The sequence below is a fragment of the Panthera tigris genome, chromosome C2 (assembly GCF_018350195.1).
Source record: "Panthera tigris isolate Pti1 chromosome C2, P.tigris_Pti1_mat1.1, whole genome shotgun sequence".
NCBI classification, from domain to species: Eukaryota; Metazoa; Chordata; class Mammalia; order Carnivora; family Felidae; genus Panthera; species Panthera tigris.
The window spans coordinates 47,618,165-47,636,167 of NC_056668.1; the positions used below are offsets into that span (position 1 = coordinate 47,618,165).

An 18,003-nucleotide genomic window follows, 5' to 3' on the forward strand; every position below is an offset into this window, starting at 1 on the left:
CGAAAGTCTAAAAGATAAAGACTTTTAAAATAAGCATAATACCATTAAACTAAAAAAAATAATAATTCCTTAATGTGTCCTCACATGGCTGAAGGGATAGGGGCTCTCTGGGGTCTCTTTTATGAAGGCACTAATTCCATTATGAGGGCTCCACCCTCATGACCTAATCACCTCCCAAAGGCCTCACCTCTAAATAACATCGCATTGGGGATTAGGTTTCAAAATCTGAATTTTGTGGGAGGACACAAACATTCAGTGTATAACATTGATGATGTTTGCTGAAATAAATTTGTGTATGCTATTCACTGGATTGGCATGAAGTAGTAAAATTTAATGTAGGGAGATTTAAAATAATTGTGTTCATTATGATATGACTGAAGGGATCAGCATTTGGTGGAGTGTAAATACATTACTTTGTAATCTTTGAAGTATGTATTATTATTTCAAAATTCAGGACTTTCCATTATTACAGTATATTTTCTAAAAATGAGACATGACATACAAAGCTAATTGCTTTTATCTTTTTTCCAGATTGCTCTAAATGTTGCAGGAAAAGGTGATAGTTTGGCATCATGGGATGGTATTTTAGACTTGCCAGAACAGAATGCCATTCACAAAGATTGTGTAGAGTTTATTGGTAAGTTTAATAATTGTTTTCAAACTGAAAAATTTTGAAAATAATATTTTGAGGTAGAAGAGTTACTCTTTAATAGAATCATCTTGTTACAGTTTGGGATATGTTAAATTTGTGAACAGCTAGTAAACAGTTGTAGGACTTCTCTTTGGAAATTCTTATGAAGTAATATCTAGTATTTATAAGAAAGAGAGCCCAATTTTTAGTGTAGGGTTTTTTTTTGTTTTTTTTTTTGTTTTTTTTTTGTTTTTTGGCTTATATGTTCAGTTCTTCTGGTACCTTTATAGTTTTGTTGCAGTTTTAAAATTGTTTTTTTGTGAAAAGGTCTGTATGATCTTTAGTCTTCACGTTAAAGGGGTCTGTGTTCTAAAAGTTTACCTATAAACTTTTGCAGATCATAGGTAATGATCTGTAATAAAAAAAACACCACAAAACTATTTTAAGTCATGGATGAAAAGGTTTCCTGTCACTCCACAAGGTCTTTTCAAGCTTAAATGAATTTAGTTTGTATTTTTAAATTCATCTATAGTCCTTAGTGTCTTTTTGTTTTTCTTTTTATTACAATTTAAATTTTACTAGATAGGCTTTTGTGTACTAACCACAACAGAAACATTATTGCTAGTGTATTCAAAGGAAAGGGAATTTATTGGTAGAGAATTAATAACCTTCTCTGACAAAGCTATAGTGACAGCTGCCCATCATTGGGTAGATGATAATCTTTTGTTTAGAAAACACCTTTTTGCTTTCCAGGAATATGGGTTAAGCATCTTCCTACCTCTCTACCTCGGATTGCCCATTTTTATGTTTAACATATATATAGGTCAAGTATTATTGAGTTAAATACTGAATAGCTAGTAAATACTAAATAAAAGGAAACATGCTTTTGCGTAGTTTTCTTTTGCCCTTGTCATGCTCTGAGTACACTAAGGAAGTATTGTGTGTTTGAAAACAAGTGTTACTTGCAATAACTGAGTCTCTAACAGGCCCTTGGTAACTTAATTTTGACACTTATTTTCTAGAACAGCTTTCAGTGCCACAAGAGAAAGCAACAGAATTACTTTTGGATATTGAATCCGTAATCACCTTTTACTGTAAATCACGTAACATTAACTACAGCACATCCCTCAGCTGGATACATCTACTGAAACCATTGGTGCATCTTCAGTTGCCACGCAGCGATTTATACAACTGCTTTTATGCTATCATGAATAAGTACATCCCCAGGTAAAACACGTTTTAGTAATAATAGTTTTTAAATGAATAAAAGTCTGATTTGTTTTGAACTAAAGTTAGATTTACTTTGGTGGTAAAGTAAAAGGTTCAAGTATTTGAATCTTAACTGTTATTTGACTTTATTTCTGTGGTTGTAAACATTTTTTAAAGGGTTCTTTGGTTAAGAATTTATGCTTGTAAAGTTGGTACAAGCTTTTGGTAGTATCCCTATTATAATTTCTTTCCTTATAAAATAAAAATACCATTATAGTGTCTATACGAAAAGTAAAATTTTTGGAGTGATGCCTTAAGTGAGGTGCTAGCATTACAGCTTGAAATGTAATCCTATATATGCAGGCACTGAACGAGTAATTAGGAGTGTGCTGAGTATTAGGAAGATGAAATACAGAATGCTAAGGGCATATTCAGTGGGGGCAACCTAACTTGTCCTGGAGGTCAGAGATGACTTCCCTGGGCAAGTGACCCTTAGGCTGAGACTAGATAGGTAGATGTTTAGATGGTTGCAGGTGTGGAGGGCCAGAGGAGAGGTAGTGCAGGGGCTGCATCCATGAGGCCAGAAAGAATTCTTGTAGTTCCCTGTGCTACCGATTAGGTAGTCAGGATTTCAGAGTGAAGAGGAACTTTTGACATAATCTGCACAGGGAATTTTGGATGCACACTGGAGTCCTTGAAGGAGCTCTTAAAAATCCTGGTGCGTATTTGTATATCTGACTATCAAATCAAATCTCTGAGAAGGGCACCCAGACATCATTGTTTTTTTAGAGCTTCTCAGTTGACTGCAATGTGCAGCCAAAGTAGAGAACTCTGCTATTCTGGAGCTTGGTAGTTAAATGACTACCATTCTTTACTGCTTTCTGTGATACACACTATACTAAATGCAGGTGCTTTGTGTGTTTTCTTATTTAAACTATGACCGCTAAAGGGTAGGTATCTCTGATATACAAGTACAAAAACTGAGGCAAAGAAAGAGATTAAAGACTTACTCATGATTACACGTCTGGTGTATGTCTGAGTCAAGATTTGAACCTAAGTTTGGATGGCCACCTGTGTTTTAACTAATACAGTTTTCCACCCTGGTTGCTTGTTAGAAACCACTGAATAGCTTTTTCTTTAATAGCTCAAGATACCATTTTCAGATCGTAAAATTTATCCTTTTAGTGTGTGTATAGCTCATTGTTTTTTAGTATAGTCACAGGATTGTGCAGCCATAACCACAAAATTTTTTAGAACATTTTCATCTCCAAGAAGGAATCCTGTACCCATTAGTAGTCAACTCTCCATTTTCCCCCAACACTGTCAGCCCGAAGCAACCACTTTCCTGAGGCAATCTTTCTGTGTCTGTGAATTTACATGCATTGCATGACTATATCACATTTTATTTACTCATTCAACAGTTGGACATTTGGATTATTTTCAACAACAGTTGGACATTTGGATTATATTCATTTTGGTTATGAATAATGCTGCTATGAACATTTGTGTACAAGTTTTTGTGTAGACATGTATTTCATTTCTCTTGGGTATGTACCTAGAAGTGAAATTGCTGAGTTATATTGTGACTCTATGTTTAACCTTTTGAGGAATTGCCAGCCTTTTCCATAAGTATATCATTTTACATTTCCACCAGTAGTGAATGAAGATCCCACTTTTTCCACTATCAACATTAAAAAAAAAATTATTATAGCCAAACTAATGAGTGTGAAGTGATATCTCATTATGGTTTTGCTTTGCATTTCTGTGATAGTCAGTGATGTTTAGCATCTTTCATGTGCTTTCTGGCAGTGTGTGTATCTTCTTTGGGGAAATGTCTGTTTAGCCCAAGAACTTTTAAAACATGTGGGTCCTTGAAGTTTCAACTATAAGTGCACTAGGTAGAGCTTAGGCATATTTTTTAAAAACTCCCCAGGGTAGAGAACCTCTTTGCTACCTTGAAGCCACAGTGCTTCATATACGTAAAACAGACCCAGAGATGCCGGGAATCAGGACTGTGGTCGTGGTAGAGCAAGACTGGAATTCATACTTACGAATCATTCAGTTGCACTAGGTTTCTCAACTGCTTGTATTTTACCACTGCTCGGTGTAACAGAGCTAGTGATGGCAAGGGACATGATGCTCCAACTTTTTCTCTAGAGACTATGTTGGTAGTGGTAGTTAGTAATAGTAGGGGAGGGGGCTTTACCCTGAGTTGTATAGTACACTATCTTGTTAGGTTCCTCCAGGTACTGTTTCTATGAGTTCCACATGTAATACAACACTCCAGGCAGGGTCAGCATTAATGCCTCTGGATAGAATACAGCCCCACAAAATGCTGCTAGAAGAATTCCATTATAATGTATCTTCTCATTACAGATCCAGTGTAACATGGGTAGAATCCTGTCAAGTCGAGCACAGTGCCTTGCAGTGGAGAGTAGCTTTGTAGTACAGAGCTATTAAATGAATAGATGCTGTTGCAGTAGCTAACTCCCTGAGATGTCCTGCTAGGGACACATACTAGGCAATGGTTCCTACAATTTTATGTCCCTACTCTAAGGTTTCCGTGTCTTGCCTTAACAGTCAATTGCCTTGCATTTATTAGAGTGGGGAAAGTATTCAGAAGAAGGAAGAGGTAATCTTGCCAGTATGAATCCAGTTCTGTCTCTGGGCTTCTGAATTAACAGCCTAGGGCCTTCTCTACAAAATTTCCCTGTTATCTACAATATAAAAAAAAAAAAAGTAGATAGAGAGTCATACCAAATCCTGGCATTGATCTCAGATCTTGGTTTTGCAGAAATTGTTTTTCATTGTTCCTACTTAAATAGCATTTGACAATATTCTTTATCAGTGCTTTTATGTTAAAACTGTGACATTCATTTCATTAGCTTTTTCACATGAAGCCTTTTGCTTCATTTCAATTTCTTTACAATTTGCTTTTTTAGAGACTGTGCTTCTACCAAAATACCGCTTGTTGAAATACTGAATTATATATAGAGAAGAGTCGTATGGCATGATAGTTTAATGCACAGTTTTTGTGTACAGCTCTTAGCTGACTTTTTAAACTATGTGACCTTGGGTGAGTTACTTGCCCACAGCTAAGCTTCAGTTTTCTCATCTGTAAAATGAGGAGAATAATAGTAACTGTTTCATTGGGTTGCTTGTCAAGATAAAATTAGATAACTTTGTAAAGTGCCTGTTACAGTGTCTGGCATGTGATATTTTCTCAGTAAATATTGACTTTTATTGAGATCACCTGTCCTTGAGCTGTTTACATTTTTATTGATTCATTAGACACAAGGGAAGAAGGCAAGAAGTAGTATACTTGTTTAATAAAGTGTTTTGTACCTCTTGGGATTCATTCTGAGCACTAGTACCCAGGCCACTTCAACTAAGGCTCTTGATCCAGTATTTTGTTACCTGTGGCCATTTTAGACTTTTACCTCTGCTAAAGGACATTCCTAATTGAGTATGTTAACTATGGAGCTAACCTAAAGCCTTCCTAGGAGTTTCCTTGTATTTGGAGGGGAAGAAGAGAGCTGGACTTTTTTTTTTTTTTTTTTTTTTAAGACCTCTATAGTTCTCCTTTTGGGATGTAGAACTTGTCAAAATAACCTAAATGGTCTCACTCTTTCCAGTGGTCCCTGTAGTTCTTTCTTTTGAGTGCTGTCTGGGTTGAGCTGGAGAGAATCTCCTTAGAGTTGGCTGTAGACCTGCTGTTTCTACAAACTTTCTGTCAAATCAGGGATATTAGGTGTTAGCAAGAGATTTCTGGCTGATGTATCATGTAGGCTTTCTGTGAATGCTGTGGTGTTCAGGCATTTTGGGGGGTGGGGAGAAGGAGGTGGGTGTTGCAAGAGGACTAGTTACTGATATGATCATTTCTGATCCATTAATGCAAACCTTGCTTCTCTTGTCTTTTAGGGATTGTTCTCTGAAGGGAAGACCATTTCATCTTTTCCGATTACTCATCCAATACCATGAGCCTGAGCTTTGTTCTTTTCTTGATACAAAGAAAATTACTCCAGACTCCTATGCACTCAACTGGGTAATAAAGTGAAAGTAGGAACACTTAATGAAAAATAGCTTTCTATAAAACTATAGTTAGGTTTATTTTCCCCCAAGGAAGAGAAAGAAAAGTACTAAATTATAGACCGTTACTACTTAAACCAAAGGAGTAAAATTATTGGTACTTCCAAAATAGGTTTTTTAGTTCTTCACCATGTTAGTTCAGATTATTTAAAATGAAGTTTAGCCTTTTGTTGTTTTACATGTATCTCATATTGCATAGATAGTACATTCATATGTAATATTTGTGAGATATATGTATGCAATATGTGCTAATATAGGCATGTAATATATGTAAATATGTGGTATGTATCAGTTCACTTTAAAACTTTGTGTGATTAAATTGTTGATGGTGTGTATAAGAATTGATATCCAAACATGAGGAAAATGACTTAAGATTATATTGATCAGTAAGAAATGATCAATATAAAGAAATACGAAGTACATCTCAATGCTGTGTTATTCTATATATTTTGAATGGGAAGTTTTATTATTCTGGGTCAGTGGTTCTCAGACCCTTTGGTGTCAGGACTTTTTATACCCCATGTTTATTGAGGATCTCTAGTTTATACAGATTATGATGGTTAGAAATTAAAACTAAGAAATTTAAATATTCATTTAGAAGTAGTGATAAATCCATTACATGTTAACATTAATAGCCTATTTTTCTAATGCAAAATAACTGTATTTTCCAAAAGAAAATCAGAATAGTTACATTGTTTTATATTTTTGCAAATCTCAATATTCGGCTGATCACAAATAGGTAGATTCTCATACCTGCTTCTTTATTCAGTCTGTGATGGTACCACAATTCATGTAGCCTTTGGAAAAGTATTGTTCACTTGTGAGAGAACGAGTATGAAAAAGGCAATTAAAGTTCACGTGTTATTATGAAAATAGTTTGACCTCGTGGACTCCCCTGGAAAAAATACTCTTGGGGATGTCTAGGGCTCCTCAGACTACACTTTGAGAACTGCTCTTCTCAATTAACTTGAAGATCTTTCTAAAACAGTGATTGAGTCCTGGAAGAATATATATTCAGAAATTAAACATACTCTTTGATCATGTCTTAACCTAGCTTTCTTCAGAAAGGATTCCTTTCTTCCACTTATTAACTGTGTGATTTAAAACACTTAGCCTCTGAGCTTCAATTTCTTTATCTGTAAAATGGGAATAATAATAATACCTACCTCAGAGGGAATGAGATGAGTAAACAATCAGGAAAAGATACTTAAGAGAATCCTAACTGGTTTCAACTGTCATATTAAATCTCAGACTGCAGCAGCCTACTCTTTAGTGTTAGCCACAGTCTTATCACTTTGAGTTGAAATCATAAAACACCTATAAAATTGTAGTTTCACTGAGATTCATATATTGCCATTCATACTTATTTGTATTCAAGTAAAAAACTAAGCATTCTGATGCCTTATAGAGGTCTCTGCTGTCACATCATGCCTCAGAAATGCTCTTTCTGTTGCCACAACTCTGAATTAGTCCTCAGTTCTGGTAGTAGATTTTACCAAGTACTAAAACAACTGGTTTCTCTTCAGTCAATGCCGCAACTAGTTCTTGCTATTAGTATCATGTCTATGGAATGGAGTCTTTTTTTTTTTTTTTTTTTTTTTTTTTAATCATGAGATGAAACCATTAAAGCTAATTCTTAAACCTTGAGGGACCTACAACTGTGAGCAATGCAATGATAGCTGTAGTTTGGCTATGTGACTTTAATGATGGCCATATATTGCATGTATGCATATATTGCAGTTCTATTTGTATTTACATCTTTGGGATTTGTAATAGTAACCTTTTTTTCTTTCAAAGTTTACTTATTTTTGAGAGAGAGAATGGGGAAGGGGCCGGTGGGGGGGTGGGGGTGGACAGAGGATCTGAAGCAGGCTCTGTGCTGACAGCAGAGACCCCGATGGGGGACTTGAACTCACAAACTGCAAGACCATAACCTGAACCAAAGTTGGACACTTAACCGACTGACTGAGCCACCTAAGTGCCCCTGGTATTTGTAATAGTAATCTTATTTGTAATAGTAATTTTTAAAACAACAAAAAAACATTAGTAACATTTTATACTTAAAAGCTTTGTGGTGAAGTGTAATGGCAGTTAGCTTGGGCTGTGGAATCTCAGGTCATTTTTCTAGTGTAAATACTGCCACTCACTATCTCTTTGAGCTTGGGAAGGTTGTTTAACACCAGTTTATTTCCTCACATGTAAAATGGGGAGAAAAATGTCAACGTTGAAGGACTGTTGTGAGACTATTTTAAATAAGAGATAATAAAGGATATGTGACAGTAGTTTAGTACTGGCACAAAATATGCACCAATGTATATGTTCCCATTAGCTATTAAAAATGTTTTCAATTTAAACCCTTAAATGGAATTGTTTCTGTAGCTAATGAAAATTGAATAAACATATCACTGAGTTTATGCAGTTTAAAACACAGGCTCTAGAGAAACTTATTAAACAGCTCTTTTATTTAAGAGAGAAGACCACAGAGCTCCTGAAACACAGGGATATAAATGTCTCATGTATTTCAGATGATGGACATGTAAGCTTTGGCAGCAAGTCACCTTGCTTGTCATTGAAAGTTGACTCTGTGTTCTTAACTAACCATGTTTGATCCTTACAGTTACCTTGTAGGTGAAGAACCATAATAATTATGCTGGGTACCCTTATAGTGGTAGTTATGCCAGTTATTATGTTATGGCATATATGTATTAGTGACTTTAGATACTCTAGGTTAATTATCTCTCCACAACAATGGTAGAAGAAAGGTAGCAGTATTCTCCCCACCCCCCGCTTTTTAAGTAGAAATGGGAGTTTTAGAGGTTAAGTAATATGCCCTAAGTCACACAGCTAGTAAGTGGTGTCATTATGCCTTGAATCTACATATTCTGCCTTTGCATTACATACATTAAAATTAAGCTACACATTAAGTATCAGGTGCAGATAATTGGATATAATGTTACACATTTGTTTTCATACTTTTAAAAGAACAGGTCATTTCCAGTGGTTTATGTCTCATTTCATTTCCTGATTACAGCTCGGAAGCCTTTTTGCATGTTACTGTTCCATTGAAGTCACTCAGGCAATATGGGATGGATATCTACAACAAGCAGATCCATTTTTTATTTATTTCTTAATGTTAATAATCCTTGTTAATGCAAAGTAAGTATCAAGTTGCTTAGATTTTTTTTGCCTTTCTAGTCTCAGGATGTTCTGTTAATATTTAACTCAAATTCATTTGTTTCTCTTTTACAGAGAAGTTATTTTAGCACAGGAGTCTGATAGCAAAGAAGAAGTTATCCGTAAGTAACTTACTGTAGAGAAAATATTTCATGTCACTTAATTTTCTAAAACTCAGTTTTCTCATCTGTATATTTCAGAGATTAGTCTACAGAACTCTGAGGTTTCATTCAACTCATATACACTCTGTAGGTACAGACCTTAAGGCCTATTTTCCCTTGATTTTGCCGTCCTCATTCATTTCTTCCATGTTTTTTTCAGTCTTTCAGTTCCTTTTCATATACTGTTTCTTACGTTTCATTGTTCATACCAGATGCCCTCCTCTTTCTCCCCTCTTCCTTCTTAATTTACCTTTGAATACTCAGATTTCATAATTACTTTCATTGTGGAAATTTGGTACTTTTTTTGGGTTTTCGCCATTCTAGCCCCCACACAGATTTAGTTATTACTTCCTCTTTGTACTGCCACTTTGTATTATTTGTATTATAATGTTTATCTCACAACATTATAGTGGTTAATTTTCACATTTCTCACACAAGACAGAATTCCTTAAGTCAGGAATTATTTCTTAGTCACTTTTTGTTTCCAGGGGCCCTGGCACTTAACATGTGTTTGTTAAATAAATCACAGTGCTGCAATCAAGGCTAATGAATATGATTTGATTGCCTGAAACGATCTTTCACTAACAGCAGAATTGCATTAATAGTCTCAGCTCCTTTGGGAAACTCCACTGCTCCTCAAGCAGTTTTAAAGGCTTCACTATTGACATTCCATTTATGTAGTTTTTATTATGTTGAAGATATTCTAGCTTTGCTACATAAATAATGTTCATGATTATATTTTCCACAATTTTTAAAAATGTTCTCATATCTGTAATTGTTTTTCAGAGTTCTTAGAAAATACTCCATTCAGTTTGAATCTAGAAGATATAGAAGACCTTTTCTCTCTGGCTCAGTATTATTGCAGTAAAACACCAGCTTCATTTAGGAAGGTATAAGAGAAATTACCAGCTTCAGTATTTCACATTTTGTACATTGTTTTATTGTTCATGTTGTGTCCACTTCAGTTAAAATACTCTAGATTGTCATTCTTTTTTTTTTTTTTTTTTTTTTTTTAATACTTATTTTGAGAGAGAGAGAGAGAGAGCATGCATGAGCAGGGAAGGGCAGAGAGAGAGAGGGAGAGAGAGAATCCCAAGCTGGCTCTGTTCTGTCAGTGTGGAGCCCTAGGTGGGGCTTGATCTCATGAACCTTGAAATCATGACCTGAGCCGAAATCAAGAGTTGGGCACTTAACTGACTAGGCCACCCATGTGCCCCTCTTTTCTGTCATCTATGTTGCAGTTTTATGTGATTTTTCACTATAAATACTTGCCCCAGTGGAGGGACAGATTGAAAAGAGAGCATACACATATGCTAAGAACCATTTCACCTCACTCTGATTATTAATTATTTCTGATCATGAGAAAATGGAGAGATTTCTTACGCTAGTGCTTTCTTGACTTTAAATATTACAGAAATCTGATGGAGGATGTATAATTATGTCTCCTTTATCTGGAGTTCAGCTTTGCACAGTTTTAATGATGCAGAGTTGTGACCAAAAGGTCCTTTAGTCACATAGAGACTTAGAACCTTTCTCAGGCCAGACAAATGCTTTCAAATGAAAGGACACCAGATTAGAAACACGAGTGGTGTGAGTCCTAGAAAGTAAAACTCCAAGAAGCAAAAGCTAATAGTGGAGGAGGCACAGAATTACCATTTATAAAATAAGCAGATTTGTCTATGACCTCAGGTGCCCATGAGAGCAGTATTGTCTTTTATTTATTTGTTTTTAGGCATTCTATAATAATAATTGCTAGTTGGTGGTCATGTCGCTGAAATAGCAAGATGAGGTTAAATTATGTTCAGTATAATATGTGTCAAAAGGCAGAAAAGAAAAATCTTTTAAGAACATTTCCCCTGAAACTAATTAATTAAAAAAGAGATTTGTTTCTAGGGACTAATTTCAGCTATTTTAATAATTGCCTTATGTAGACCACCTCAGCTGCTAACAAAGTGGGACAACTCAGATGATGGCGTAGTGGTTTAGGATGCTGGATGAAAAAGAAGTTTTACTCTTTTCAGTCTTGTAAGAGGAACAGCTTTTATTCTTCAGACCTAGTAAATAATCTGCACTAGCAGTTGCTAATTAAACCAGGCTGTAGATCAGTATATTGCATAACTTATGCCTTATTTTTGTTTTTATTATGTTAAAATATGAAAAGTTGTGAGTAACCATTTAAAAATTTAATATTTTTAGATAGTTTATAGGTGATATTAAATAGTTTAATAGTATATAGGTGATATTATAGGAAACAACTATGTAGAATGTTTTAGTTTTTCATCGCCTTTTATTTTGTATGAACTCTGACAAGGACTTTTTCTGTATAGCCTTTTTGTAGCCATTAGCCTATAAGATTTGAGATGATACAATATTAAATTTTAAAAATCACATGACTCAAGGGTGTTATATAATTATTTTCTTTTCATCATGGTTTATTAAGAATATTTTTTGAAAGAAAGATTGATTTTGTTTTTTCTTCATAATGTTTTAAAAATTTCTCTACAAACAGGATAATCACCATCTATTTGGTAGTAGTTTGTTGGGAATTAAGGATGACGATGCAGACCTGAGTCAGGCTCTTTGTCTGGCCATCTCGGTGTCAGAGATCCTTCAAGCAAATCAGCTTCAAGGGGTAAATAAAGAAAACCCACAGTTTGTTGGGAGGAATGTCCCTTTTAAATGCAAAAACCAACATTTCCTCCCTGTTTGTTGTGAGTGATTAATGTGCTTAATCTTCTGTCCACATGTTCATTTTTTAAATTTTTTATTAGAGAGAGAGAGAGAGAGGGAGGGTGTGTGCATTACTTGGTACTAGGGGCAGAAGGAAGAGAGATTCAAGCAGGCTCCACGCTCAGCACGGAGCCCAACATGGGGCTCAATCCATGACCCTGGGATCATGACTTGAGCTGGAATCGAGTCAGACACTCAACTGACTGAGCCATCCAGGTGCTCCCACATCCTTATTATTTTTTTTTTTTTAATTTTTTTTTTTTTCAACGTTTGTTTATTTTTGGGACAGAGAGAGACAGAGCATGAACGGGGGAGGGACAGAGAGAGAGGGAGACACAGAATCGGAAACAGGCTCCAGGCTCTGAGCCATCAGCCCAGAGCCTGACGCGGGGCTCGAACTCACGGACCGTGAGATCGTGACCTGGCTGAAGTCGGACGCTTAACCGACTGCGCCACCCAGGCGCCCCCCACATCCTTATTTTAAAACTGCCAGCTTGTATGTGATTTTAATTGTCAATAATGAATTATTCTTGACAACTGTTTTCGTACATTGCCAAATCTTTTGCTTTTAGCAAAGCAACAGAATATTGTATAAAGTACTTAAAAGGGTGAATTTAGCATTTATTAAATTCTGGGTGATTATACAGCTAATTGAATTACATGGTCTAATGCCATAAAGCATCTGACAAAGAATTGAGGATATACCATAATTCTCTGTCTTCTATCTTCATAAAAATCTAATGAGCCAGTTTTTTTCAATATGTTTATTACTAGTAGTGCAACAGTTAACCATGAGTATGTGTATTTGGAAGGTGGGGTGTATTTCAAAGATGGAGGAAAGAAGAACAGCCATGGAAAGACAGGTGTTTTACAATAGATCTTTTGAAAACAAACATTTCACATGTTTTTCTTATTAGAACTAGTATTAAAGACAAATGAAAACCTGTAATCCAGTTTAAAGATCCTCATGTGAACTTCCTCAGTTCAAACTGGCATTCCAGAACCTCCTCTCACCCCCAAAAGATGTTCTTGTATGAATTTAATTGTTGGCAACTTTGTAAACTTATTTGCAGAAATAGGAATTATATCCATATCTGTGTTTATAACTATATAGTTTTAAAATATACGTTTAACATACACATTAAAATTTTAAATTCCAGTATAGTTTTATAGCTCAAAATGACATTCTCCTGCTACATATTTTAAGACTTTCTAGTCAGGAACGGTATATACAAAGTGTTCAAAACAAATATAGTTATTTAAAGATCTTGAGGTTATTTCCCTGTATCTCTGCTAATTGGGTCCTCCTAATTCTGTGAGATCCATTTTTTTAATAAACCTATTCCCTCTTCTTTGCTTAATTGTAATACTATATTGTGTCAAATGTAACCCTCATGGCAAATTGCAGTATGTCTGTCACATGTTGTTTTCTCTTAGGAAGGAGTCCGGTTCTTTGTGGTGGATTGCCGTCCTGCAGAACAGTATAATGCTGGGCATTTGTCAACTGCTTTCCACTTAGATTCAGATCTGGTTAGTATAAATGCTAGTTAAAATTTTTTAGTAAAGTAAGAGAATAAATAGGTTTTTCTTCTTTAGCTCAGAAATAAATATACATGTACTAGATTGGGGACATTTTCTTTCTGCTTAAGGAGGGAGTCTCTGCCCTTATAACAAAAGTGTTCTCAGGTTTCCTTTTCACCCAGGACACTCTTTTGGTATGATGAGGGTAGATGCAAACACTGTTAGGTATGGCTTCCTATTGCTTACCATTGTTATGTCAGTAAATTCTAAAGTTCTTACTGTGAATTGTCTGATGTAGCACTTAGCATAGTGCCTTGCATCTAGTAAGTACTCTATAAATATAAGCTCTTTCTATAACTGGGTAATTATTCTAGAAATTTTTACTATAAGCCTTTTTTTCCATCATGAGTACTTAAGCATAAACTAATACTTAATAAGGATAGTATGTGGCATACAGGTGCTCACTTGTTAAAATTTTTATACAAGGGTCACTTTACTTACAGGAGAAGATGAAGTAAATAATTAAATATTGTCAGGAATACTTAGAGCAGTTGGTAGAAGTAGGACTGACATCATTTAACCCATTCTGGTTATAAGAGCCTCAGAGATTAGGGAAGAAAGAAAGAGGAGTAAGCCCTTTTGCTAACTATGCAGTCTGCCTTTCATCCAGCTCATCTGAAAAAGGTGATGCTAAGGCCTGAAAAGGCATGGAGGGGAATTTAGGTGGTATTGAGAGGAAACTTAGGGAAAATAGAGGTAGAACAACTCAAAGAGTTTTGGGTGCTTTAAGGAAGGTAATCCAAGCTTGTTTGCATCCTGAAAGTGAACCTGAGCCTTCCTTTCTCATCCTTGGTTTGCCTAGGAGGGCCTAGTTTTTCTTTTATGCTTATTTAATAATTTGCTCAAGTGATTCAGGAAAACTTGATTTTTTTCTTCAGAAAACTCAAAGAATGTCTCCAGAGCTATTATCAGCTTGTTTAAGCTTCCAGACCTTTAGTATATATTTATATATTTCTTGCTTCCTTTTTCTTTTTACTTGATTTTTCAGTTAACCGTTCACTTATTTTTTCACCAAACTGTTTCTTAGAGATCTGTCCATTCAGTACATTCTTTTTTTAATATCCCCACTTTATTTATTTATTTATTTATTTATTTATTTATTTTTAAGTAAGCTCCAACGTGGGGCTTGAACTCATGACCCCAAGATCAAGAGTTGCATGCTCTACTGACTGAACCAGCCAATTGCTCCTAAGTGCATTCTTTTTAATGACTGTATAGTGGACCATGGTACGGGTATACCATAATTTATTGCCCAATTGATGTACATTTGGGTTATTTTCAGTTTTCTTGTAATGAACAATGCTGCAGTTAGATCCTTATACATGTTTTGTGAACTTGTACAAATACTTCTATACAATAGACTACTAAAAGTAGAACTGTTGGTTTGAGGGTTGAGTATATAAAACATTACTAGAAATGCTTTATCACCCTTTAAAGAGACTGAACCAGCTTACACTTTATAACTAAGTGAGAATGTTTCAACATTGCATTATAGCACATTTTATTTTACAGTAATGATGGGTGAAAAACCATCATTGAGGTTAGTAATTACAAGGTGGTAATTACTAGTAATGTTGAGCGTCTTTTTGCAAGTACACTGTTTACTTTTTTTTGTTTTGTTTTTTGTTTCTACAAATTGCTTTTCTGTGGTTTGTCGGTTTTTCTCTCGGATTTTCACTGTATTTTTTTTGTTTACTTATTTTTGAGAGAGAGAGAGTGGGAGGAGCAGAGAGAGGGGGACAGAGGATCCAAAGTAGGCTCTGCACTGACAGCAGAGAGCCCAATGTGGGGCTGAAACCCGTGAACTATGAGATCATGACCCAAACCGAAGTCAGACACCTAACTGACAAGTCGCTCAGGAGCAGCGTCACTGTGCTTTTTATGTAGCCCTGTTGTAACATTGTAACAAATTTTTGAAGTTATTGGCATATCTGTTTCCTTGAAGGAAAGAAATTAACTTTTTTTGTCCTTTTAACTCTTGTACCTGGAGTAGTGCTAATAAATAAATTGGCTTCTACTATTTCTGACTGCCTTCTAAGAAGTATATCGTTTGCCATATAACTGGAAACTAAAAAATATACCTTGTTTCAATGTATTGTTTTTAGCTATGGACCCTTTCACTCAGTGTTAAACTTTTCTTGTCATGATACCTAATGACACCATAGCTTGTTTAAGAAACAAACCAGATTTTTTCTTAGCATATTTTCTTTGCATGTTTCATCTTTCTCTGAATCTTCAACTTTTGTTCTAATGTATTATAGGTACATTTATATGCATTTATTTTCTCTTATCCCAGGGATTTTATTTACAAGAGCCTTTTTCCCTTTGTTTTTTTTTTTTCTTAATTTTATCTTTTATTTTTTAAAATTTACATCCAAATTAGTTAGCATATAGTGAAGCAATGATTTCAGGAGTAGATTCCTTAATGCCCCTTACCCATTTAGCCCATCCCGCCTCCCACAACCCCTCTAACAACCCTCAGTTTGTTCTCCATATTTATGAGTCTCTTCTGTTTTGTCCCCCTCCCTGTTTTTATATTCTTTTTGTTTCCCATCCCTTATGTTCATCTGTTTTGTCTCTTAAAGTCCTCATATGAGTGAATTCATATGATTTTTGTCTTTCTCTGACTAATTTCACTTAGCATAATTACCTCCAGTTCCATCCACATAGTTGCAGATGGCAAGATTTCATTCTTTTTGATTGCCGAGTAATACTCCATTGTATATATATATATATATATATATATATATATATATATATATATATATATATATATACCACATCTTTATCCATTCACCCGTCGATGGACATTTGGGCTCTTTCCATACTTTGGCTATTGTTGATGGTGCTGCTATAAACATGGGGGTGCATGTGTCCCTTTGAAACAGCACACCTGTATCCCGTGGATAAATGACTAGTAGTGACATTGCTGGGTTGTAGGGTAGTTCTATTTTTAGTTTTTTGAGGAACCTCCATACTATTTCCCAGAGTGGGGGCACCAGCTTGCATTCCCACCAGCATTGCCAAAGAGATCCCCTTTCTTCGCATCCTCGCCAACATCTGTTGTTGCCTGAGTTGTTAATGTTAGCCATTCGGACAGGTGTGAGGTGGTATCTCATTGTGGTTTTGATTTGTATTTCCCTGATGATGAGTGATGTTGAGCATTTTTTCATGTGTCGGTTGGCCATCTGGATGTCTTCTTTGGAGAAGTGTCTATTCATGTCTTTTGTCCATTTCTTCACTGGATTCTTTCTGGGTGTTGAGTTTGATAAGTTCTTTATAGATTTTGGATACTAACCCTTTATCTGATATGTCATTTGCAAATATCTTCTCCCATTCTGTCGGTTGCCTTTTAGTTTTGCTGATTGTTTCCAAGCCTTTTTTTCCTTTGTTTTCATGGTAGCTATGTAAATATTTTCTGTCTGGAAGAATATTTCAAATTTGGAAATGTATGTGAAACACAAGTTTACCACATTTTTAGTTTTTAAAAATTGTCTAGATGCTCCAGAATCCGTCTGAGTTTGCACAGTCAGTAAAATCTTTGCTGGAAGCACAGAAGCAGTCCATCGAATCCGGCTCCATTGCTGGTGGGGAGCACCTCTGTTTTATGGGCAGTGGTAGAGAGGAAGAAGACATGTACATGAACATGGTCCTGGCACACTTTTTACAGGTATGTTGACAGATTATTTCAGTTTTGCTTGGTTATTGCTATCATCTTTAGGAAGTTCTCATAGGTTAATTTGTACTGTTATCTATATTGTCAAATTTATATGAAGTTTTTCTTTACAGCTTACAGGTTTTCTGTCTTGCCAAGAAAGGACTTCTTGAGATTTTTCTTACATGTTTCTATGATTTACTTTTTATGCTTAAGTGTTGAATCGTCTGGAATTTATTTTTGTGTAATAAGTGAGGTAGGAATAAAAAAAAAAATATTTTCCCAGATAGCTAACCAGTTGTGCTATCACTTTGAAATAGCACCTTAAAAAAAATTTTTTTAACGTTTACTTTTGAGAGAGAGACAGACAGAGACAGAGACAGAGACAGAACACAAGTGGGGGAGGGGCAGAGAGAGAGGGAGACACAGAATCTGAAGCAGGCTCCAGGCTCTGAGCTGTCAGCACAGAGCCCGACGTGGGGCTCAAACTCATGAACCATGCAATCATGATCTGAGCCGAAATTGGATGCTTAACTGACTGAGCCACCCACCCAGGCGCCCCGAAATACCACCTTTTTAATTCCTCAGTGCATCAGGATCTATTTCTGGATTATTCTATTGCGTTGCTGTTTATGTCTGTTCATTCCCTAGTACTTTTTACAGTAACTGCATAATTCAGTTTAATATATTTACTTTGAAATAGAATAAATATACATGTATATTTATTCATTATACTTGGCCATCTTTCCTTTTTGTGTTTGAATGTTGTCTAA

The 18,003-nt window shown here is 35.5% G+C and overlaps 1 protein-coding gene across 2 annotated transcripts in view; it reads left to right on the plus strand.

Moving 5' to 3' along the window:
- The window catches only part of TBC1D23 (TBC1 domain family member 23), a 56,812-nt gene that overhangs the window by 21,251 nt on the left and 17,558 nt on the right, over positions 1-18,003 (plus strand). For both annotated transcript variants that reach the window (XM_007095965.2, XM_015543730.2), the window contains exons 3-11: positions 532-637; positions 1,654-1,858; positions 5,762-5,885; positions 8,961-9,085; positions 9,179-9,225; positions 10,051-10,154; positions 11,774-11,896; positions 13,432-13,524; positions 17,075-17,245. In XM_007095965.2, the coding sequence (XP_007096027.1) occupies positions 532-637; positions 1,654-1,858; positions 5,762-5,885; positions 8,961-9,085; positions 9,179-9,225; positions 10,051-10,154; positions 11,774-11,896; positions 13,432-13,524; positions 17,075-17,245 (1,098 nt within the window). The remainder of the gene's footprint in view (positions 1-531; positions 638-1,653; positions 1,859-5,761; positions 5,886-8,960; positions 9,086-9,178; positions 9,226-10,050; positions 10,155-11,773; positions 11,897-13,431; positions 13,525-17,074; positions 17,246-18,003) is intronic.